Consider the following 25,436-nt stretch of genomic DNA (forward strand, 5'->3'; position numbering starts at 1 on the left):
TGAAATGGAATACTATGAAATAGGTGCATGCTAAAAACCCAAAAATATTTCCAGTGTTTTGTTGAGTGAAAAAGGGTTGAGTCACCATGTAATCTCATGCAGAAAAAATATATAGAAAATTAGAAGGAAATATGTCAACATTAATGTGGTCATTGCTGGTTGCTTGGATGATGAGTTTTTCCTCTCGCTCATCTTTATTGTCTAATTTTTTCACGAGAAACATGAATTACTTATACAACACACAAAAAAGAAGCAATGACTGACACACATATACCCAGACTGTGTTTCTGTCAAGCTGTATGATTTGTAGCAAGTAACCTGGACTATTTTTCCTCAGGTACCTTTTCTGTACCAACTTGGTGCTGCCTCGGGCAGTCACCAGCCTGTTTATGCTGTGGTTCTGCCAGAGAAAATAATCACTACTGTGAAACTTTTGAGTTTACTCGAAGACTTCCTCCAAATATATTACACTTTCTAGGTTGATATTCCCACAAGACTAGGTCTGCTTTTCCATTTGACCATGGCTGGAGAGGGCCAGATGGCTTTAGGTTCTGTACTGTAGAGAGACACCAGGAGGAGAAAGGAGATCTTCTTTTCTGCTTATGTGGTCACCACAGCTTGCTTACTAAGAGAAAAGAATTGGTAAGACTTGGCAAGACAAGGCTGGCTAGAAGGCCTTCGTAGGATGATAGTAGAGTACTATGTTTCCTGAAGTGAAGGACTGATAAGGCATAAATCACTGTGGTATGAAAAGAAAGAACAGGAAGGAAGGAAAGAGACAGGAGTAAAAATTCTTGAGATATAGTAAATACAGGATACCATAGAATTTTTACCCCTCTGTTTAATATTGTTGAGAATTTAAATAGTAACTGCATAGCTGGAAACTGGAGACATATATGGTATCCAAAAGGGGGAAAACTGACCAAAACATGTCTTTTTAAAGACCTTATTTAGAGAGAGAAGGGAAAGAGCAGAGGGAGGGGTCAAGCAGACATGGGGCCGAGACCCCAAGACCACGATGTGAGCCAAAACCAAGAGTCAGATGCTTAACCGACTGAGCCACCCAGGTGTCCCACTAGTTCAACTTTTTAAAACTCTTATTTTTCTAGTGTTTTGAATAGTTTTACAAGTACCTGGAGTTTTTACAGGCCGATGAAAATACCACTTGGACCATCAAACTTCGATGAGGTCACAGACACGCATAGTCAACATGTCCTTATTCTCCCTGCAGCTATAATCCAGACTCCTCATATTTTTTTTTTTAAAGATTTTTATTTATTTGACAGAGAGAGAGATCACAAGTAGGCAGAGAGGCAGGCAGAGAGAAGGGAGGGAGCAGGCTCCCTGCTGAGCAGAGAGCCCAATGCAGGGCTCGATCCCAGGACCCTGTGAGATCATGACCGGAGCCAAAGGAAGAGGCTTAACCCACTGAGCCCCAGACTCCTTATATTGACAGTTGGAGAGGATACCCCTAGTGACTTAAAACAAATGGCCTTGGTTTTCTTCCCCAACCTGGTATTTCTGTGGAATTCAAAGGAAACATATTGTCATGGGCATCTTGTCTGCTTTTTAACAGGCCTTCCAGGGCATGTGGGCCATGAGTTCTTTTCACAACCGAATCACTGAGTTTAATTTCATAAACAGTACCCAGCGGAATACTCTGCACGTAACAGGTACACCCTGAACGCTGTGCACATGCACTTTTGATGAAAACGATGGCATTGAAAGCATTTCATATATAAATTTGAAAGTTTGGAGAGTGGCAATTCAACATCTACTGCAGGCAGCAAAACCTCCTGTCGTGTTCATGCCGTCATTAAGGGCATCCTACACTTCTGCCTTGCTCTGTGTTGCAATGCAATCCTGAAATGACAAATTCCTCGTGCTCCTAGATCTTGTGACATAGCAAGAAGAAAACGAAAAAAAAAAAAAAAGGACAAGAAGAATTATGGAAACTTCCGTCTTCACGGTGTCTGTTAGCAGATAAATTATCAAGCGCGTTGTTGACATTTGCCGTTCTTCATATTTGATCCAGTCATTCGCATTCCTCTTACGGCTTCCATTTGTCATTTTTCTGTTTTATTGCAAACTCCTTACTTCAGTGCTTCAATACTTATTTTCTCTTCAGAGCAGTAAGACTACCCCAGAGGGCAGACAGGCACCTGCTCAGGAAGCTCAATGTTTTCACATCAGTCATAGCGAGTCCAGAAACAGTTGAAAGCTCTGGCTCCAGAAGCCTGCAGCCTGCTGGGTAGAAGTGTCCCTGACCTTCTGCAGAGACAGCGCCACTGGAACAGCAGAGAACAGACATAGAGAACAGACATGGCTGCCTTCCTCTCTCTAGTCCCATTTCCCAGTGTTCACCTAGCCCTAGCTGAGCCCAACACACACACACAGAGCAGACAGAGAGCAAAACAGAGGCGAAGTACTACAGAGCCAGGAATACAATCATTTCCTCCCCCAACACAAGTGCAGAGCCAGCCTCCTGCAGCTGGAAGCAGTGGTCCTCTCCTGAGTCCTCCACACCTCTGCCCATCACCACCTCTAGGAGCACTCCACTCGGGAAAACAGTCATTGGGAGCACCTTTGTTCCTTCAGTGGAGTTTGCTGAGTTCTCGTACTCTCTCTCCACTCACCACTAGCTGAAACCAGCTTCCTGCGACTCTCAACCCGGTTCTCGCAGGGCCAGTACGAATACCCAGGCACATCTGATTATAACCCAAGGTTGCGGGGCTCCATGTGGTGTCTCCCACCTCTATGCCCTTCTATCACTGGATGTGACCCCAGATTCCTGACTCACCTTCCTACGGAAGCTTTCTTTCTGCAATTTTTCTGGACTGACAGCTTGAGCTCCTTATAGGACTCTTCTGATCAAGTTATGGCCTTCTCAAAGCCAGGCGCCAGCAAGCAAATGAAATCTTTTAATAGCTCTCTAGTGGTTCATAAGTCATACCTGAACTCCTCATCCCAGGACTAGCTGCAACCTTCCCCTGGCTTCATTCCCCTCTGTGCTGTTGATGCCCAGCCTAGATGAACAACCCGTCTTACGTTTTCACCTCTCTCTAGCTTTCTCTGGCTTCCCTCGTCCTTCCCTCTCTGTGAAATGTTCTCTTCTCTATCCCTCTCTTTCCCAATCCGTCACTGCTGCACATCGGAAGCAACATCCAGCTCCAATGCATCCTCCTTCCTGAAGTCTTCCTTCTTCCCCATGCCTGGCAGTTGTTCTCATTCCTGTTCCCATAACACCTGCTCTGGGCCATTCTAGCTCTACGTTCCCAGGATGCACAGTCTGGTCATGGCCCAGATACTTGATAGCTATGTGACCCTGGGCCTGTTCATTTTGATAAGGGTCCATTTCTTCTTTTTTTTTTTTTAAAGATTTATTTGACAGAAATCACAAGTAGGCAGAGAGGCAGGCGGCAGGGGGTGGGGGAGGGAAGCAGGCTCCCGGCCGAACAGAGAGCCCGACGCGGGGCTTGATCCCAGGACCCCGGGACCATAACCCGAGCCGAAGGCAGAGGCCCCAGCCCACGGAGCCACCCAGGCACCCCAAGGGTCCATTTCTTAAACTATTAAATGGAGCTAATAATAATTGCCTTTTCTGTATCATTGTTTCAGTGGTAGCCAAACAAGAAAATGCAGAAACTATGAACTGCTACACAATGGTGGGTATTAGTATAACTATTTGTGTTTATTTCTTATCTTCTCTATTAGAGCACTTGAGACTAGGATTCTATTTTTTATTAATTTTCTCATATATATACCATAGCATCTGACAACACCAAATACAACTATCAACTGAATGAAAAATAGATCAAACAGAATACTCACGTAGCCACTCTGATTTATTTTATATTTTTATTTTTTTACCCACAGTCTCTTAAACAATGTGGGGGAGGCAGTTTCTATTGGTTTCTTTTTTCAAATCCTTTCCTTCTAAACTTCGTGTCTTTGCACACTGGACAATTTGGGGTCTGATTTTGTGGCTCTATTTCCAGGCCCGGATACCAGCCTGACACCAGAACCACAAAACCTAGCCTGATTAAAGACCATCTCCCGGCCTGGCGGGAGATGAAAGTGCAAACCCCAGCAATGAAGATTGGAAATACTGTTTTCTTGGAAAAGAATTCTCAAAAGGTGCTGTTTAAAAAGTAGACTTGGTAGTCAAAAATATTATGATGGACTGAATGTCAAAGCAATGAAGGAGGGTGCCAGCTTTCAAGGACTGGAAATGATAATATTTTGTCTGCTAGGGGAAAGGAGTTCAGAGTGACCTGGCCTGCGGGCAGCGAGCGAGCGAAGGTAGTCTGGGGCTTTCTGCTTTGCTTGGCAAATGGCTTTGCTCTTTGGCACTTTTAAATATATGATGAAAGCCACTGCTGTCAACCTTTCCTCTTCTTTTTAAATAATTGTACATTTAAAAAAAGCCTTCTTGCCATTAATGTCTCTTGTGATGGATACTCTTGTTTGCCTTTGCTTATTTATCTTCATGCCCTATACACTGGGTCTTTGTAACTTCAGTGCTTTGGAAAGACATATAAAAGGTAAATCATCAAATCGCTTTTCTTGAAAGTACTCTGGGTGACTCCCAGGTGTGATGGATGCAGTCTGGAGGTTCTGAAATCTTCTTACAGCAGTTTGAACAAAGGTAAAGTACACAGAGTGTATACACACACACACACACACACACACACACACACACACACACACACACACACACACACACACACCCTGTGCAAGGAAACCATCCAGGGAAAGGAAGCACAGCGAGGATATTAAACACCTGCAGAGGGCTTTATATTTTGAAAAGTTAGGAGATTCATCATGTCCTCAGCTCTCTGGTAGACGACAAAGCTGTGATTGTGTACAAAATCCCAAGGTCAGCTTGCAGGAGAGAGTTGCCAAGCAATTCCTTAAGCGCCCATGGAACCTCTCTGGCCTTAGCAGAACCACAGAATATGAGGACTGTAAGTCATCTGGCTCAGCATCTCACTTCACAAATCCTTATATAAAAGGATAGCCTCTACCAGCACATTTTCAGGAACAAGAAACTAATTACTTTGCAGAGAAACCCATTTCACTTTTGGATCACTCGCCAAGATTTTCCAAATACAGGGCCAATATCTGTTCCCTCTGACTCCCACCAATGGGTCCTAACTGTACTCTTCAGAGCTATAGACAGATTGAGTCTTATCCTTCATCTAAACGCTATTCTTCAGATATTTGAAGGCAACGTTCATCTCTCTCATGTCTTCTATCTGGTTCCTTTATTTCTCCAGAGCCTTTAACATTTTTATTTGTGAGGTCATAAAAAAATGGGGTCTGGAAGACTACTGTTTTGGTGACTCTCCTTAAGGTAATTCTGGAGTTGAGAATGTCCCTGTGAAATGTGTCCAGGATGATACAATATTCTAGATGTGGCCCGGACACTTAGCAACAAGGTGGGATTCCTTAGCTCCCTTAATCTGGCCACATAAATGCATTAATGAAGCCTAAAATTTAAGGAGATTTAAAAAAAACTGTTACATCACTGTATCTTTGTATTCATTCATTCAGCAAACCTTTCTAAACATCTGCTAAAGGTTAGGCTGTGTGCTCAACACTACTTGGTTCCTAATGTTGTTGACTGGAACTCCTTGGAGGTGTCTTATAGGTGTCTTATATCTTGTACTTTGGCATTTTACTTTTCACTCCTAAATGATGGACTTACATTTATTCCCATTCAGTTTCACCTGACTGATTGTGGCATATTAGTCGGAATGGTAGGACCTTGTTAATCTTGATGATAGCATCTAATATGTTCAACAGTCTTTTCCAGCTACGTACCATTTGCAAACATGGTAAAATACTCTTTATGTCTTCACCTAAGTCACTGATATGTTCAATGGTTCAATGCCCAAGATAGAGCCTTGTCAAAAACGCTAGATGCTTTGCTATAAAACAACTTACCAGCCCTATCAGTACTATTTATCTAGCTCATTCTTTTTTTTATAGTATCCAGAAAGGTATAATGAATGACTTCATAAGATTCTTTTCTGATGCCAAGATACGGCATGCTCACAGCATCTTTGTGATCTATCAGCTTAGAATCTTTACTTTTAAAAAAGTTCAGCATGCCTTTTAGCAAACCCTCAAATAATTCCAGCTCTCTTTCCCAGGTAATCCCCAAATACAAGGATAATAATATAACCCTCCAGGAGTTTGTCCTAAATTTCACTAAAATTCTTTCCATTTTCTGAACATGACCACTTTAAAATTGAGCTAATTCAAGGGTACCTCAGAAGAGTATTGTGAAGATTAAAAAGAAAATGAGTGTTGAGCCTTCAGCACAGTCCTGGTACATTATAAGGGCTCCATAAATATTAATGTCTGACATACCTCATTATCCACCGTCAGTACTGGGTTCAGAATTCTAATTTTGAAACCCTTCTCCCTCTCTCATACTGTATTTCTCTCTAGCCCACAGGCTTTCCTGTGAACCATTAGTCTATTTGACACGTCCTATCCTTAGGCTAAGGAGCTTGACTGTCTGCAGTCATTACTGCAAATTCTTGGGGTTCCCTTCCTTACCATAGCACCAAGTTGTTCCTCTGTGGCAATCAAATTAAGACTAAAAAAGCAGTTCTTGTTTGCTTTTTCTCTCTCTCTTTAAGATTTTTATTTATTTGAGAGAGAGAACTTATGCATGAGAGTGAGGGAAGGGCAGAGGGTGAGGGAGAAAAAGAAACCCAACAGAGCAAGGAGTCCCATGCAAGGCTCGATCCCAGGACCCTGGGATCTGAGCTAAAGGCAGTGGCTTAACCAACTGAGCCACCCAGGTATCCCTCGTTTGCTTTTTCTGAAAGGTGAAGGCAAGCCAAGAGTTTGCAAAATCATCTTGAGAAGAGAGTTGTCGAAAACGTAGAGAACTTTCTCTCTCCCTCTTTCTACCTACCTTATAGAAGCTTACGGAAGAACTTCGAATTTTTATTGAGCTTCGCAGTCTAAAAAAAATTACACTTTATATAATTCAGTTCTTGCAATCAACCTGTGTGGTAGCTATTATCACCCCCACTGTAGAGACAGTAAACCAGGGCTAAGCAATTTAGAAACACATTCGTGGGGACACAGCTGTTAAAATTTTTAACTGTGACTCAAACTCAAAATACTAACTGGAAAGTTGCCCTATGCTAGATACAAGAAAAGCATCACCCAGATCTTCTGTCCAGCCAGGTGGTTTCGGCAGAATGCTTGTTTCTATCAAGATTCTACCACCTGTATTACTAACAGCTGATAGATCATTTGTACCAGAGATACTGTATTTCCTTTATAACCTCATCTAAATGGTCTTCAAAATTCATTAATTCCTTAATGAATTCGAGCCAGACCTACTACGTGCCAGACATTGTGCACTTCTGGAATTTGCACAATACTTCATCTCATGCCTTCTTAAACAAGGCTACTCTTCTCAGCCTCCATTTATTCTATTCAATTTGCCCATGAGCTACTCCTATCTAAGTGCTGCGACAGACACAGACATGAGCTAAGGGAGGCTCAGCGCCTGCTTTGATGGAGCTTACAACGTACTGGAGAGAAGACCTACAGGTAATTCAAGTACAAGGCAGCTAAGGTTAGTACCTTCCACAGGACAAAGTTCTATGATGAAAGACGTCAGAAGGAATAGGAGATGGGTCTTGCATCTGTAGGATTTGGCAACCGAAGACAGTACAGGAAATGCCCCAGTGGGGAGGGTAAATGGATGGAGAAGGACAGACAGCATGGGTGGGCCCAGGGAATGGTAACTAGTATACCCGGCTCAAGTGCAGTCTACATGGAGGGTTGGAAGGAGGGATACATTGGAAAGGTGGTTGGGGGTCATGCAGCAGAAAATCGTGACTGCCCACCAAGGACATTTGTACCTTTTTCAGTTTGGAATGGGAAGTCACTAAACGTCTCTGCTGTCAGGCATAATTTGTTCCAAGTTATGCTTATAAACAGTATTGAGGCAGCCATGGGAAGGAGGACTTGGAAGCGTGAGAGCAGAAGCAGAGAGCTCAGCAGCAAAACTGTGCTTCATGGTCTTCATGGAATCCACTTTGATTTACTGTAGGAACGCACCTAGGGCCCTAGACAATGACTGGGGCTCACCTTCTGGGAGGAGGATTCTCCCCCACCCCCCTCCAATTATGTCAGGCCCTCACCACTGAACACTTCAATGGGGAGTCACAACCACATGCCCCACCTTTCCCGGGAGCTAAGGGCCCCAGTGGGTTCTCCTTGTTCGTATCAGAATGGCTGCCTCTCCTTCCTAGAACCTTCAGGTTCACCAGAGCTGTTAAATCTCCGTACTTTTTCCTATTGCTCCAGTGAAACTTCTCTATGTCAAATTCTTCAGCTCTCCAAACTCTGGTATAAATCGCTCTATGTTTTCTGAGAATTTTGATTACTGGATTCTGTTAGAAAATATTCATAAAAAGAATTCTAGGTGCCTAGTGGGTTGAAGCCTCTGCCTTTGGCTCAGGTCATGATCCCAGGGTCATGGGATCGAGCCCTGCATCGGGCTCTCTGCTCAGCGGGGAGCCTGCTTCCTCCTCTCTCTCTGCCTGCCTCTCTGTCTACTTGTGATCTCTGTCAAATAAATAAATAAAGTCTTTAAAAAAAAATTCTAAGGGAGGATGGGAATGAAGATGGCGGCCTTCGAGTCTCTGGCCCTGTAGGAGCTGAGAGTTTGAGTCCCCACTCCTCAGCGTGACATCAGAGAAAAGTCGGCAATTATTCCAACCTCCCTGGTCTCCGGCCGGCTGTACTGTGAGCTCCTTGGGCCTGTGACTGAGCATTTCTATCTCTGGCGCACAATCCTGTTTGGAGTCTCCAAACTCAGCAGATTCCTGTAGTGTGCGCTCCTGCAAGGCTCACTGCAGAGGAGGAAGGAGGGGGGTCTCCCTGGATCTGCCACTTGTGGGGTTCCTGCTCAAAGAGCATTGGCCTGACTGCCTCAGATCATGGTTTAAGGTGATGAGTATCTCCACTTGGATGTGTTTCTGGCATCTCACCATTAATTCTCAAGGGAGGACACTGCAGGGTCAGGGGAGCTAAGATGCCAGCATGGTAGGAGGACCCAAGTCTTGCTCCTCCCTTGAGCACAGCTGGATGACTATTGAATCGTTTTGAATACTCAAGCAATCACCCCAAGGACTGATGGAGCAAAGTACACGAAGAAGTTGAGGAGAGGCTACTTCGAGAAGAGTCTTTGTCCAGCACGGAGACCAACATGGCGCTTGAACTCACAACCTTCAGATCGAAACCTGAGCGGAGATCAAGAGTTGGATACTTAACTGACTGAGCCATCCAGGTGCCCCAAGATTTTGTTTCTTATTTAAAAAGTGTGTGTTCTACGGGTGCCTGGGTGGCTCAGTGGGTTAAGTCTCTGCCTTCAGCTCAGGTCATGATCTCAGGGTCCTGGGATCAAGCCCCGCATCGGGCTCTCTGCTCAGCAAGGAGCCTGCTTCCTCCTCTCTCTCTGCCTGCCTCTCTGCCTACTTGTGATCTCTGTCTCCCAAATAAATAAATAAAATCTTTTAAAAAAAAGTATGTTTTCTAAATACATGTTCAGGAAATGCTATTCATTGTTTTATATATTAATAGTATCAGCATGAATATACTGATAAGTATCTAGTATATAATTGTTTATACACAATTCTGATCACTTGAATATTTGCATTATTTCTGGAAATATTTCTACCCAACTGTTCTAATTTTCAATTATGATTATGGTTTGACTTATAGAAGCTAATATGCACTTACAAGTGACATTAAATTTGAATCCACTAAAACAGAAAAGAAAGAAAATTTTAAGAGCTATTTATCTTTTCCAAGGTTGGAGTGTAGAGAGGTGTTCATCAACATGGAGATTAGCTGGTATTTATGGACCAATCCTATGACTGATGGTGTCCAAAGGAAACACCAACACCCTGACCCCTCCACTCCCATCTAGCATTACCTCTGCCCATATAGAGCAAACAGAAATAGTCAGTTCCAGGAAGTTCCTGCCTTGCTTTTCCGGGCAACAGATTCTTCCACAATAGGCTCACACATACTGGCCAGTTTTGAAACCGAGAGGGTGATTCACTGAGGGTGAACAGCTAGATGCTGGGGTTTTCACTCTACGGAGGGCCCTTTGGCCACTAAGCTGGGTGAGCTAAACGAAAAATCTTCCAACACATCTAAAATACAGTTCTGTGAGAAGCTACTGACCTTTGGATAAAGAAGGGTGGTTTTTATAGGCCACAAATGAAATAGCCTGGTTAGTGGGGCATGAGCAATTCTTTCAGGGATGGGGGGGCAAATGGTGCTGTCTGACTCAAGGTAGAGAGAGAAGTGAAGTCACCTTCCATCAGGGCTACAGATGGGGCAAAGGGCACAGGAGTGCTCAGACCATCCCTGAGCCATGTCCCCAGACTCCCTTCACTACTGGAGACCTCACCACAGCTCCTGAGGAGCCTGAGGTACAGACGACGGAGCTGGAGTGGAGAGGGGGGAGGGAAGGGGGATGTTAGATTGACACACAAAGGGTTAAAATCCCATTCCTTCTTGCTGTCAACTCTGGAGTCTCACGAAAGCTAAGAATGAGGAATTTCTTCCAGCTCCTAACACCTGAAAATATGAGTGTTCAATCACAACTGGCATCTGATCGTCTGTCGCAGTGCAAGTGAAGCAAGCTGAAATAAACATGAAATCTCGCCAGAAGCACCGGTCCTCCTTCCTTTCTTTTATTAAAAGCATGCAGCAGCAGGAACACGTATCTGTCACATTCCTCAATAAGCAGGAACAGGTGGTGTCCTCAGGGCACGGGTGGAGGGGAAGGAGATGAAAAATAGTGACCTTTCTATCTGCGAGCCACTTCTTAGTATTCGTAGTAACTTAGGCTGATAGTGGAACATCTGATAGCAAAAGCAACCAAACAGGTGTCAGACCTGTGTAAATTGGCACCAAACAGGTGGAAAGGAGAGCTGTTCATTCAGTGCCACTGACAGGTGTAGTTTCCCCATCAGGTCCAGGAGAGTGCTTGCAGAGCTGGGAGCGAGGTCTGCTAAGCCACAGGCTCCCAAGAGAACAGAAGATTGGGGTGGGAGGCTGCTCTAGGCTACATGTTTGTGTCCCTCCCTCCCTCCCAATTTATGTGTTGAAGCCCCAACCTTCCGTGTGGTGGTATTAGAAAGTGGGTCTTTGGGAAGTTATTAGGTTTAAATTAGGTCATGAGGGTGGGACCCTCAGGATGGCATTTGTATCCTTATAAGGAAAGGAAGACAGAACGCTCCCTCTCTCTACTCGCTTGCTCAGGGAGGAAAGGCCATGTGAGGACAGAGCAGGAAGGTGACAGCACCCAGGCCTGCTCCAGAAAGAAAATCTGCTGGCACCTTGGTTTTGGACTTCTCCGACTCCAGTACTGTGAGAAATCAATGTCTGCTGTTTGAACCACCCAGTCTGTAATATTTACTCTAACATCCCGAACTAAGACGGTGGCCTAAAGGTCCTGGGTCCTGTTCCTTCTCAAACTGGATCCCAAATAACAGGAGGATGGGCATCTTGGCCCTAAGCAATTCTTCATTCTCGCGCCATATATCAACTCGCCCTCCCCAAACAGGTCAACGTACAAGAAGAACTTGGTACTGAAAACTGAAATGAGTGACGGATGAAAATGAAATTGTAGGAGGGAGGCATCTTAAGGCACGTCGACCCCAAATGCTGGAATAGGAAAAGAGGATTCTGAAGAAAATGATCTCTGCAAACGTGCTTACCTTTGTTCAAGCGTCCCATCACAGTGAATTCCAAGTATTTGCTGTTGTCCGTGGAAGAGTAAAGGCCAAAGATGGTGGCTGAACTTTTCGTGTGCAGTTTGAAGGTGGCGATCACATAGACCTCGTTCAGGGTGCGGTCTGTCAGGATTGGCTGCAGAACAGCTGGGTTCAGCCTCTGGCTGGAGGATGGGAGAAGGTCAAAGACTGGGGAGAACAGGAAGAAGGGGATCATCAGTGAAAGAATTTTCAGACAAACCTGTTTTTTTGAGGGGACACGGTTTGACAGCAAGATCTAAGTAATGTCAACGAACACGGTTACTTTTTCACAGGGCTAAAAATCACCCATTCTTCCTTATCACTCTTATAGTAATTGGACATGTGAACCAGAAAAAGTACAACACAATTCTCCTCACTAGATAATGACGAGGAGACCAGGAGAAGACTAAATTTGCAAACCCTAAATTGCATTTGGCTGAAGAAGTGGTTCTGATAATGCCCACTAGGAAAAGCTTACTACTGGCTTAGAGAACAAAGGGGACAGGTGAGAGCACACGAGTCACAGTTTCTCTTATGTCCCCAAGCAGTGGATATCTGCCTTAGGGTCCCTCATGTATCTGGTGTACCAGAGACAACTGTACTTTCCTGGGCAGTGATAAATAATACAGAGAATGCAGAAGAAAGCATAGCTGTGGTAGGACACAGTCTGTCCGCAAAATGATTTGCTGCCTCTGTTAGACCCAAGTGGTCCCCTTTATGCATTTACAGTTCTCTGTTATTTTCCTGTTAAAAATCCTGTTGCAGGGGCACCTGGCTGGCCCAGTGAGTGGAGTATGCAACTCTTGATCTTGGCATTGTGAGTTCGAGTCCCATGTTGGGCAGAGGGCTTACTTAAAAAAAAAAAAAAATCCTGACATAAAAACAAAACGATGGGGTTTCTCTTTCTTAACTGTAACCTGATTGATAGAGGTGGTCTACAAAAACTAGAATCTGAATTTGTGTTTATATAAATTGCTTTTAAGACAGCAGTACTTGGGGCGCCTGGGTGGCTCAGTAGGTTAAAGCCTCTGCCTTCGGCTCAGGTCATGGTCTCAGGGTCCTGGGATCGAGCCCCACATCGGGCTCTCTGCTCAGCAGGGAGTCAGCTTCCTCCTCTCTTTCTGCCTGCCTCTGTGCCTACTTGTGATCTCTGTCAAATAAATAAATAAAATCTTAAAAAAAAAAAAAAGACAGCAGTACTTTCAAGCTTTGTCGTATTTATGCAAACTCTAAGAGTATACATCCAGAGTCATTTTAAAGGCAAAGGCCAAATGGGCAATACTAGAAGTTACTTAGTATTTGTTGGTTTACACAAATATTATTTGAACAATTCCAAGCCTGCAGGAACTTTAGCCTCTAACACTGTATAATAATTTTTATTTTATGTTCCAAGATTCATTTTTTATGCACCACACCCAGTGCTCCATGCAATACGCGCTCTCCTTAGTACCTACCACCAGGCTCGCACATCCCCACCCCCCTCCCCTCCAAAACCCAGTTTGTTTCTCAGAGTTCACAGTCTCTCATGCTTCGTCTCCACCTCCAATTTCCCCCGACTCACTTTTCCTATCCTTCTCCTAATGTCCTCTGTGTTATTCCTTATGTTCCAAAAGTAAGTGAACCCATGTCATAATTGACTCTCTCTGCTTGAATTATTTCACTCAGCATAATCTCCTCCAGTCCCGTCCATGTTGATACAAAAGTTGGGTATTCATCCTTTCTGAAGGAGGCATAATACTCCACTGTATACATGGACCACATCTTCTTTATCCATTCATCTTTTGAAGGGCATCTTGGCTCTTTCCACAGTTTGGTGATTGTGGTCATTGCAGCTATGAAGATTGGGGTCCATAAGGCCCTTTTCATTATATCTGTATTTTGGGGGTAAATACCCATAAAACTGTCTAATAAAACTGTCTAATAATTTTTAAAGATTTTATTTATCTGAGAGACCTCATACACAAGCAGGGGGAAGAGCTGGCAGAGGGAGAAACAGACTCCCCAGTGAGCAAGGAGCCCCATGTGGGGCTCAATCCCAGGGACCTGAGACCATGACCTGAGCCCAAGGCAAATGCTTAGTCAACTGACCTACTCAGGCACCCCTGCAAATAAAAAGATTTCAAAGACAAAACAACAGAATGCTAACATGAACAGTAGCTTTCTTTGGATTATATATGTATACATTTATTTACTTTCTTTGGCTTATCCAATTTCTTATTTTTATTTTTACAATGAACAGGTGTTGGGTTTGCAGTAGGAAAAAAATAAAAGTTATAAAACAAACAGGCAAAAACCTAGTTACTCAAGAATGTCTACTCTTTAAAAGACAATCCGTCTTTATACTAGATCTGTATTGTTTCTTTTCTGTGTCCTTAGGGTCTTAGAGAATAATGAATTTGATATCAGAAGTATTGGAAAGCAAAAAATCTATTATGTTCCTTCCAGTACTCCACATTCTCCCAAAACTTGAATACTGCTGCCTACTGTACTCTAAAAGGGAAACGGAATTTTTTAATTTCCAAAGAACTGGAAGCTTTACATTTCCACCAGGGCAGTGAGGACAATGAGACAGTATGTCTAGAAGTTCCATTCAGGACAAGGAATCTGCAGATGTGAGTTTAAGGCATGTGAATTGCATTCAAAACTAAACTCTTCCTATCCCTGATTCTTGATCTATGATTATGTTCATAATTTAGCTCAAGCTAAATTTACTCTATTTCAATCTGCAAGGTTCATCTAATCCATTGGCTTCTCTCTCTAGGGGCAGAGTTGGGATTAGTCAGTAATGAGTTTGGGAAGTGTTTTGAAAAGGAAATGAGACACAACAATTTTCTATTAATGTTATTACATTTTAGTAATAGTGCCAGGATCTAAGCAACCTTCTAGTGTTAGAGGTGAAATTACTAATAGCAATCAGCCCAGCCACCACAGTATGAAAACTGAATACATACTAATAAGATGAGCAAGGCAGCTCAGAGGAGAAAGGATATAAGCAAATTATTCACTTGAGCTGATGATTATAAGACTAATTAACTCAATAAAAGAATGTATCAGAAACTTGACTTAATCTGATAATCTACAGCAACTAAATTAACTGGGTAAGTTAGGTAGTATAGCCTGATTACAAGTCCCATTAAACAGGCAGCTCTAAGAAGCAGCAAAATCCCTACCATAGCACACCATGAAGTTCTGTCTTCACACGTCAAGAATTCATATAACATAAAGTATTATGCCCATAAATTCAAAACTGCCACATAATGTCTTCAACCAGAAAACTTTTGAATTGCGTTGAAAAGGTTTCTAACATCAAAAAGCAAAGGCAACAAAAGCAACAATAACTAAGGGGGACAACATCAAAAAAGCTTCACACAGCAAAAGAAACCATGGACAAAATGAAAAGATAACCTACAAATGAGAAAAAATACTTACAAATCCTATGTGATGTGATTAATATCCAAAATATATAACGAAATGATACAACTCAATAGTAAAAAACCCAAACAATCTGATTTTTAAGTGGGCAGAACCCCTGAACAGACATTTATCCAAAGATGACCTACAGGTGGCCAACAGGCACATGAGAATGTGTTCAACATCAGTAATTATCATGGAAATGCAAATTAAAACCACAACGAGTAATCACCACACACCTGTTAGAAGGGCTATTCTCAAAGAGAAATAATAAATGTGGGTGAGGATGAAGAGCAAAGGGACTTCTTGTGCACTGTTGGTGGGAACGTAAATTGGTGCAGCCACTATGGAAAAACGTTATGGAGGATACTCAAAAAACCAAAAATAGAACTACACACAATCCAGCAATTCCACTGATGGGTATTTCTTTAAAAAAACCCCAAAACAAAGCCCAAACCCCAAAAATACTAATTCAAAAAGATATATGCTGGTTCATGTTCACTGCAGCATTATTTACAACCACCAAGAGATGGAAACAACCCAAGTGCCCATTAATAATGAACGGATAAAGAAGATGTGGTAGATGTATACAATGAAATATCATTCAGCCATAAAAAGGAATGAAATCTCACCATTTGTGACAACATAGATGGACCCTGAGGGCATTATGCTAAGTGAAATAAGCGAGACGCAAGAAGACAAATACTTCACTTTTGAAGTGGAATCTTCAACAACAACCTAAGCTCATAGATAGAGAATAGATTGGGATCAGGGCAATGGGTGAAAGGTGTCATAAGGAACAAACCTGCAGTTCTAAAATAAATAACTCACAGGGATTTAAAGTACAGCGTGATAACTATAATCAATAATATGATATTGTATATTTGGAAGTTGCTAAGAGATAAGACCTCAAAAGTCCTCATTGCAAGAAAATAATTTTTTGTAATCCTGCATGGTGACAGTTGTTAGCTTGATTTATTGTGGTGATCATTTCACAGTGTATACAACTACGGAATCGTTCACCGATTCCCCTTCCTAGAAGAGCGGTCGCAATGAAGATAAATTACAGCATTTCAAATAGCTCAAGGCAAACTAAATGCAGAACATTACCCCCTGAAACCACTATTTGGTTGCCCGGTCTAAAAAATCAAAAGAGGTTATTTGGGGAAATGCAAAGTTTAGAAGAGGGGCTACTGCAATGGGAGGGAAAGGAATCTGAGAATTCCCTCACAGGCATTTTTCACTCTGGCTTTGTGAGGAGTAACATTTGCGTGGACCTGTGTGACTCTTCCAGCTTTATTTCATTAGTGAGAACACATCCACAGGTGAAGGTCACTACTGAGTGGCGAGTTAGCGTGCTAAGATCTTTTCTCACTTTAATAATTTCTTCCTTTTGGCCTTTACCAGAAAAAAAAAATCAGTTTAAGCTTAAGTGCTTCTGCCCAACAGTTATCTTCATCCCAATCCCAGTAAGGGGTCTGAAGATTATTCAGGTGTCTTTTGGGGGTATCTTCCGGTTCTTTACCTCTATAACAAACACCGACTTCTCAGTCCTTCTTGCTCTATTTATCTCAGGAATCAGATCGCGCCAACTCCCAAAGGAGGCTTTGGGGTTCAAACAAACAGCAGAAAACAGCGAGTGGTGGGGCAAACAGAACTACGCTGTGCCCTTCTGGGGGATGACCCTCTCAGACTTTCGGGGGGGGGGGGAGATTACTCTCACGTCGGAGAATTTAGGGGGCCAAGGGCGAGGGGATGGCCCGCCAGAGAGAGCCGCAGGGGACAGAACCTGGATTTCACCCCACTCCAGACAGGACCCGCTAGAGGTCTAGAGCAGGGCGGTAAACTCGGAAATGAACCCCACTTCTTCGCATAGACTGAAAAGTTTCGCATCCCCTAAGCTGTCGTTTAGGGAATTGGTCTCTTCGCTGGATAATGGACTCAGAAAATGCTCTACTCTAATCGCCGCGTCCAGTTACAAAATGCTGTGACTCTGGCCCCAGAGGGACAGAGAGGTGCCAGGGGCCGAGCAGCGCGCACGGAGTTGGTTCCTCCTGCCGTTCAAGCGGAACGCGAAGGAGGGACCCGGGGACCGTCGCCCCCCGCCCCGGCGCCAGCCCACTTACCCTGGGGGGTGGCTTGGGCGCCGGCCCCCAGCCGCGGCGGCAGGGCCAGGTGCAGCAGGAGGAAGGCGGCTGCGAGCGGGGCCAGCATGTTGGCTCTTCCTGCAGCCGCGGGCGGTGGCGGGCGAAGGCAGCTCAGCCTCGCTGTCCCCAGCCGCGCGCTCTCTCCGTCGGGCCCCGCGGGCGCCGCAGGTGGAGGGAGCGCGAGGCGTGTGCGGGGCGCGGCGTCCCGGCTGCCGTCGGGGGCGGTGCTCGCGTTCGGACGCCGCGCGGGGCTGGGTGCGCTCGCGGCTCTGCTGTGCGGCGGCCGCCCGGCTCTTTATGGTCTGGCCGGCCGGGGCCGGGGGAGGGCCGAGGCCGGGGCGGCCCCCTTGGCCGGGAAGCCGGTTCGCCGGGAAGAGAGGGGGCGGCCGGAGCGGGGAGCGTGGGCGGCGGGGGGGAAAGGCCAGGGTGCCGGGAGGAGAAGCCGACCCTGCCGCGCGGAACCTGGGCTGGGCGCAGTCAGCGGCCGCTGCCCCGCGAGGCGCTTTGGGAGCGGGAAGCCGGGGCTGCGATAGGCGCACAGGACGGGGTAGGGATGGAGAGGAAGAGGGGAGCGAAAGGGGAAACTAAGTGACCCTGTCCCGTTAGCGTTAGGCACTTCAGTCTCGCCACCTCCTGTACTCCTTTTGTTTTCTAAAAGGAACAGAATTTGGAGAGGCTTTTTAACACCCGTCGTAGATTCCCTTGCGAAGGAGCACTGAAGGCTCTCCAGGAACGCCTGCTTCCTCAAGTGGTCCAGGGAGCAATTGGTTTCTTTTATTTCTCCAAGCTTTTCTTGGGTACTTCAAACGTTGCGTATTTTTTTCCCATCAAGTTTTGAGACCTGAACAGTGAACGTTTGAAAGCTTTGAGTTTTTAAAGGAAATAAAACACATCCCAAAGAACTGCTCTAGATAGGATGGTGGTGCTTTATGGAAAATTTATTTTCAGTCTAGTTTCCACTCTGCCTGCCCACTTCTGTTCCGTCTTCCCCAAAGATTCCACGTGACAGTTGAAAGGTATGGGAGTAGGGAACATACTGAAAGAGAGGGAAGGAACATAAGGAATTGGTCTTTTCGCTGGGTAGTAGAAGGTAGGTGACTTCTCCTAGAAATAATGTGGATTAAGTAGAAGAAAAAATATTTCAGAACAATGGCAAAACGTTTCCCTGTTGGAAAATCTTGAGTATTGGAGAAGATCCAGCAAAGCATTTCTATGCTATCTTCACTTCTCAAAGAATTTCATATTGGAGTTTGATCTGCCATGAGCTGGAAGATTAACCCATCATCTTATTTTCCAACTGTACTAGAATAACCCTCACCAGTTATGATTCCGGTCATAGCTAGTGACCTGGGGATTTGTGAGCTATCTTAACATAGCTCTTCTATTTGAGGTCTGTCTTCATATAATGTCCCATTACACTGATGCCACTCTGTGGAATGAGTCATCATTTATCTACATATGAGAGTGTGCTGTAGAGACAAAGTGTATGTGTTTCTGGCCATGTGACTCTGTACTAATGACATGAGTGAAGAATCTTCCAATCCTCAAACTGTGTCCCCAGCAATGGCCTGAGTTAGAGGGAGCTCCAGGCTCCCACCTTCTGCTTTAAGCAGGACTTCGGAGTCAGCAGGACTAAACTGTAAGTTATCTGGAGGCAGATCTTATTTTTTAAGTCATCTTTGTTTAGTCATCTTTGTTAGGTAACTCCAATTCTTAGAAATTCCCAGCAAAATAGCTTGCCCAGGGGTGCACACAATAAGTTTTGGTTGAACCTGAGTGACTAATAAGTGTAAGGATCAATAAGAGAACCCAGTGACTTTCTGCTAGTCTAGTGTACTTACAAATTAGTTTTGCTTCTAAAGAGCCTGACTTTGGAGGAAGCCATTCACTGGAGAATCTCAGTCAGCTTTTTCTTTATGTCTTCAACACCAAGAAGAAATTTGATGATAGTGATTACAATACAATCCATTAAATTGGCTATGAAATCAATGATAAAGGAAATGAAAGAGTTAATCAGTGTCTAGGCTGTGCCACCTCATTAAAATATCTGTTGTTGCACTTATTTCACTCAATTTTAATAATGGATTGTTTAATTTTTCTCCAAGATCAGACTGTGACCTTCTTAGTACTGTCTCATTTCTTTTTGTAGCCCCATTTCCTAGTGCCTAGCATGTACTAGTGAGTAGCTCGTTGAATTGACCTTCCTTCTCTCAGCACTGTCAAGTAGGATAAGAGGTTGTGATATGATAGTAATACGTTTGTGTGGTCAGTTGCAAAAATTGTCCCAATTCTTTGCTCTTCTATCTGTACATCTTTTGCTTTCCCATTATGCTTCTAGGTTTGGCCATGTAATTTCCTTGGCCCACACATATTAGGAAAAAAATGCCGCATTCAGAAGCTTCAAAAGTATTTGTGTGATTGGGCTTGCTTACTCTTTCACTTCTGCCTTTGTTGTGAAAGCATGGCTGTGCTAGGTTGCTGGAGAATGAGAGACATGGAGCAAAGCTTAGTCACCACAGTCGTCCTGGGCACAGCCACCTGAGATCAGCTGAAAGCTGATTCAGACAGGTGAAGGAATTCAGGCGAGATCGGCAGAACTGTGTAGCCAACTCGAGACGTGTGAACAATAAAAGTTTATTTTGTATGTCATAAGATTTTAAGATTGTTATGTAGTATTATTGTAGCAATAGGTAACTGATAAACTAGGTATCCTTCCATTTATAACTGTTTTATACAGAGCATAACTCCATGTTTTATGTTTGCTTACAGCTTTCAAGCTCTACCATTCCCCTTCCCATTGGCCCCACATCTGAGCTAGCTGGCAAGAAAGCCTCCGTTCTCCTTCCTTTGGTGCTGGCAGGAAGTTCCAGCTGTGGGAGCCCTGGACCACGCCCAGGAATCCTGACCCCAGCCCCACCCGCTGACCACCAGGAAATCGCCCAATGTCCTTTCCCTGCTCTTTCAAGCCATCTTCACACCAGCTTGGGAGCCCATCCTGCTCTTGGCAGACAGCCTCCTTATGTGGGTAATAAACTTTTCCAAACCCGTCTGCTGCACACGTGGCACTGTCATCAGTCTAAACATCCGAATTTCATTTTGGGTGTGGGGATACCCATCCTGCTCCTGCTCCTGTGTTCCTTAGTAGTGGGGACGTTACTCATCTTACATACTGCTATCTGACACAACTAAGAAGTTTTACACATATTTGTTCATTGATATTTGGATAAGAGTATCATGAGTTATGTTAAGTTTTCCACTTGAATTCTTGAAGGGAGTAGAAATGGAAAATAATTATTAACATTGAAAGATGGCTTAAAGGGAATATGGTTTATACCCTAATGTGTGATCACATTTATGCCACAGACCTGGAAAATGTAGACTGTGGGCTACTATGCAGTTTAATGTTAATAACAAAGGAAGGTACTTGATTAACTGACAGGGTAATAGCTTCTCTAGAAACTAGTTAGCATAAATAAGGAACTGATAAATTAAGCAGGGGGCTTCAGATTAGTGTGCGGTTAAAAGTAAACAGGTTGGTTTTTTGTTTTTGTTTTTTGGTTTTTTTCCCAGAACTTAAAAGACAGCAATTTAGGCACTGAAGATTAGTGAAGCAAAAAACAAATGTGTAAAATCACTCATTTTCAATCTCACTAAGGGTCTAAGTAGACTATAAAAAAAAAACTCTCATTAAGCTTCTTTAATATACTTTACCAAATACTGTGTAAAAATTCCTTAGAAAAATGCAGTTGTGTGGACCATTACTACAAATAACTATGTCTACCCGACTTGAAGTCCAGAGAGAGTTTTGACAACTAGCATTTCTTCTTCTTCTTTTTTTAGATTTATTTATTTATTTGAGAGAGAGAGAGAGAGAGTGCGCACTTGGGGGTGGGGGGGAGGGCTGTGTGGAGAAGAGACAGAGAGAGGGGGAGACAGGGTCTCAGGCAGACTCCACAATCAGCAGGGCTGGATCCCACAACCCTGAGATCATGACCTGAGCTAAAACCAAGAATTGGACGTTTAGCCAACTGCATCACCCAAGCACCCTGTCTCTAGCATTTCTTAAAGTAACTTCTTTCCTTCATTAAATAATACATTAATCCATCCACATGGTAGTTCCTTCAATGTCAAGTGATAACAATGATTATTGTACCAAGACAATATCAAATTTAGGGCCAGATGTCTAAATATATTTGCTAAGAAAATATGATACAAATTGCAATAAAATAATAGGATATAAAGCAAACCTGCAAAAAGTGCTAAAATGCTACTCATTTGGATGTAAGGAGTTTTGGATTAGGGATAATATGCCCCGAACTGAAGTTTACCTATGGAAAGAAAAAAGGTTTATACACAAATAAATAGTATTACTGGAATCTTTGGGTACATGTTTAACCCAACTAAAGGAACAAACATATGAAGGATTTTAGTTAACTGTCAACAGGAAAATTGGTACTGCTAATTACAGTGAGCCTTAATGAGGCTCATAAACTTAATGAGTTCATAAAGGAGTTGGACTAGATGCATACAATTTTTCCAATTCCAAATTCTCTTTTTAAAAGATTTTATTTATTTATTTGAAAGAGAGAGAATGAGTGGGGTGAGGGGCAGGGAGAAGCAGGCTCTCTGCTGAGCAGGAAACCAGATACAGGGCTTGATCCTGGGCCCTCAGGATCATGACCTCAGCTGAAGGCAGATAGATGTTTAACCAACTGAGCCACCCAGGCACCCTTCCAACTCCAAATTCTAAAATTATGTGGGTGTTGCTGTCTAGTCAGTGACAAAAGTGTTGAGTTGGAAAGAATATTTGTCTATTACATATGAAATCTTAGAGTTTCTTCTCATTAAAGTGATCAGTTAAGCAACAAATAATTACTATGTGTCCATCACTAATTCACTCAAAAAATATTTACTTAGAGTCTTCTAGAATGTGCATAGCACTGTTAGACAATTGGCATGCAAAGATGAATAAAACACAGTTCTTGTTCTCCCACTCATAGTCTACTCAGAGAAGCAGATGATATAAAAAATATGACAAGGGCTATCATACACAGGTGTCCCAAGAAATAAGGAAATATTTAAAGTAACTTGTAGTTAGAATTAGAAAAGTGTTCCTAGAAGAGATGGCTTTTTATTTGGGTCATGAAGAATGAGAAGGTATTCTACATGTGCCAAAAAGCTTTTGGACCTTCCTTATAGTTGCAAGACGGCTGCTGCAGCTCCAAACATCATGACTTTACATGACATGACGCAAAAGCAGGAAGCAAGAAGATGAACCTTCTGTTCTTGTCTCTCTTACTTTTGCTATTCTCTCTCTTTCTCTCTTTTTCCAGTGGAAAAAACCTTTCTCAGGAGCACCCAAACAGACTTCTCAGGTTTAAAATTGTCTAGGAGTAGATCACAGATATACCCATGTCTTATCTACCAGGAGGGGTGGGAAATGATGACTAGGGTCCAGCATCTGTTGTGGGAGTAGACTGTACCAGGAAGGAAGAGAAAGAGGACAATGGAAAGCTGATAATGTCAACATGGTCAGCCACAGACTCTGTGTCTACCATTTTGTTAACGCTCACCACAGTGCTGGGTGCTTATGGGTGGTGGGGGCGGGGGTGGTCTTTGGCAAATGGTCTTTATTCTCTTGTGAGGTTCATAGTACCAAAAAACAAGTAAAGCTAGAGGAGAAGTGAGGTATTGGTAAATCAGAGTAGGAGGGAGGCCATGGGGAAAAAAGTAACTGATGTAGGGAAAAGTGGAAGGGAAAAAAAAAAAAACTTCAACTTTGATAGGTCTAATGAGAAGCGTACTCTTAATAAATAAGTTCTGGGCCAGGAATTGGCACACTGGTCCGTTGTCTGTTCTTCTGGTCTCAGCAAACAGAGTTTTTACATTTTTTTTAAAGGATAGGAAAAAAAATAAGAGTTATTTCTGACATGAAAATTATGTAAAATTTAAGCTATAAATAAAGTTTTATTGGAACACATCCGTGTTCACTCATCGGTGGCTGCTTTTGTTACATCACTGCAAGGATGAGCCGTTGCAACAGAGCGCCTATGGCCTGCAAAGGCCTCAAGTCTTTACTCCGTGGCCCTCTATAGGAAAAGTTACCAACCTCTGTTTTAGATCATACATTTTCTGAAAAACCCTATCTATTAGGTTAGGCTTAATTATTAAGCAGAGACAAAAAAGGAGGGGTGGGTGGGAAGGAAGAAGAAACAAATATTAATGGACTCCTGTTGTTGATACCCTATTCCTTACTGTACAATCTTCTGCTCAGACCTAGGAGTTGAGGGACATGGCATGAGTTACATCCTGCTGCCTAGTACCACAAACTAATAAATATTAAATCTACTGTTCCTCTCCCTCCTCTTTCTAGGTATAGTATTTTCCCAGTGCATCAAAATGGACCAACTTTATGTCAGTTTCAGGAGAAACGGGAGGGACTTGGTCACTAACCTGAAAAATGTGTAATGAAAATGTGATTCCTCTTATGGGAGATGTGAACTGCAAACCTATTTTATTATTCCGTTTGAACATTGACTTTCATTGATTTATAGCATGTGTTCCATCCTACATGTCATTTAAAAATGAAATTCCAACTTACCGTAATTCTCAGAAAGAGATTTCCTTGTGGGCTTCTGGCATGTCCCCTCCCAGAAGTCATTCTGAGTATGGATCTAATTCCTAGTGATGATTATTCTGGCCGCTGCATTTTAAAAATGGCCAGCGGAAAAGGAAAATAGACCTGACCAATTCAGTAAAGTAAAAGCTGTGCCAGAAAACACCAGAAGTGAGCAAAAGTATCAGAGGAACTGGGGATCAAGAAAAGAGAAGGAGGGCATGGGAAGGAAAGACGAGAAGGCAGCAAAGCGTCCCTCAAGGACAAGCTTATTGTGTCTGCGGTTGTTAAATGCTGATTCCTTTAAAAACACCTGCCAGAGAGTCCCATGTCCTTCATCATACCTGCCTCTTTCATCACCCCACATCCATCCCTCTCCCCCAACCCCTAACTTGAGAGCTCATTTCCGGCGGCGCCCCCTGGGGGGAGCTAGGGAGTTCCGAGGCAGCTCCCTGAAGGGGCCGCGGGAGGCGTGGCTTCCGGCCGATCCTTTGAGGACTGTCTGTCGTTCCTCTTATGTTGGTCACAGCAGCAGTCTTTCTTTCTTTCTTTCTTTCTTTCTTTTTTCTTTTTTTAAAGATTTTATTTATTTATTTGACACACAGAGATTACAAGCAGGCAGAGAGGCAGGCAGAGAGAGAGAGGAGGAAGCAGGCTCCCTGCAGAGCAGAGAGCCCGATGTGGGGCTCGATCGGAGGACTCTAGGATCATGACCTGAGCCAAAGGCAGAGGCTTTAACCCACTGAGCCACCCAGGTGGCCCAGCAGCAGTCTTTCAACACTGTCTGCTGTCCCGCTAGTTGAGAGGCTAAAATCAGAGGCCTGCAGGCTCGCCTTAGCACAATCTATCAGAGCTTCTCCTGAGACATTGTGACGAATTTTTTTCACCTTCATCTGCTTAACGCTGCTCACTTATACACGGCACTGTGTCAATGTTCGTGCTCACATATCTGTGCATGTACATGCATGAGCACACACATACACCTCATCTTTCTCTTTTTTTCTGTGGAAGAACCTTAGTACCCCCACATAATCATAGCGATCGACCTTAAATATCTCATTAAGTCGCTCATATATTTGATCTCGATCTTCACAATGAGGTGTGAGAGGTAGGATGGTTCTAATTCCCACTGTAAAGACTAGAAAACTAAAGGTCTGGGAGGTTGCATAACCTTCCCAAGGAAATGCCAGAGCTTGGAGTCACACTCAGGTCTCGGACCCCAGCCCCAGCCCCGGCACCCTTCTACTCTGCTGCGCTATCTCAGGGAGCACGAAATATCTGACCAACGCATTAAACTCTGCTGCCTGGGCAGATTAAGTGAAGTGAGGCCGTAAGAATGAATTTCTTGGTGTTCGTTTAACTAAATATGAAATGCTCTATAATCTGAAACCAAAAAACTCAGTTTTCCCGTATTTAATTTTTCTTTCTCTACGCTTCTTAAAGACCATT

General features: G+C 43.5%; 1 protein-coding gene across 2 annotated transcripts in view; it reads right to left on the reverse strand.

Moving 5' to 3' along the window:
- THBS4 (thrombospondin 4) overlaps positions 1-17,640 on the reverse strand; it is a 42,988-nt gene extending 25,348 nt beyond the window's left edge. For both annotated transcript variants that reach the window (XM_046001211.1, XM_046001212.1), the window contains exons 1-2: positions 17,351-17,640; positions 11,778-11,981 (exon numbers count right to left, since the gene is read on the reverse strand). In XM_046001211.1, the coding sequence (XP_045857167.1) occupies positions 11,778-11,981; positions 17,351-17,438 (292 nt within the window). In that variant the 5' untranslated portion in view covers positions 17,439-17,640. The remainder of the gene's footprint in view (positions 1-11,777; positions 11,982-17,350) is intronic.
- Positions 17,641-25,436: the final 7,796 nt, after the last annotated feature.

Source organism: Meles meles, chromosome 3 (genome assembly GCF_922984935.1).
Source record: "Meles meles chromosome 3, mMelMel3.1 paternal haplotype, whole genome shotgun sequence".
NCBI lineage: Eukaryota > Metazoa > Chordata > Mammalia > Carnivora > Mustelidae > Meles > Meles meles.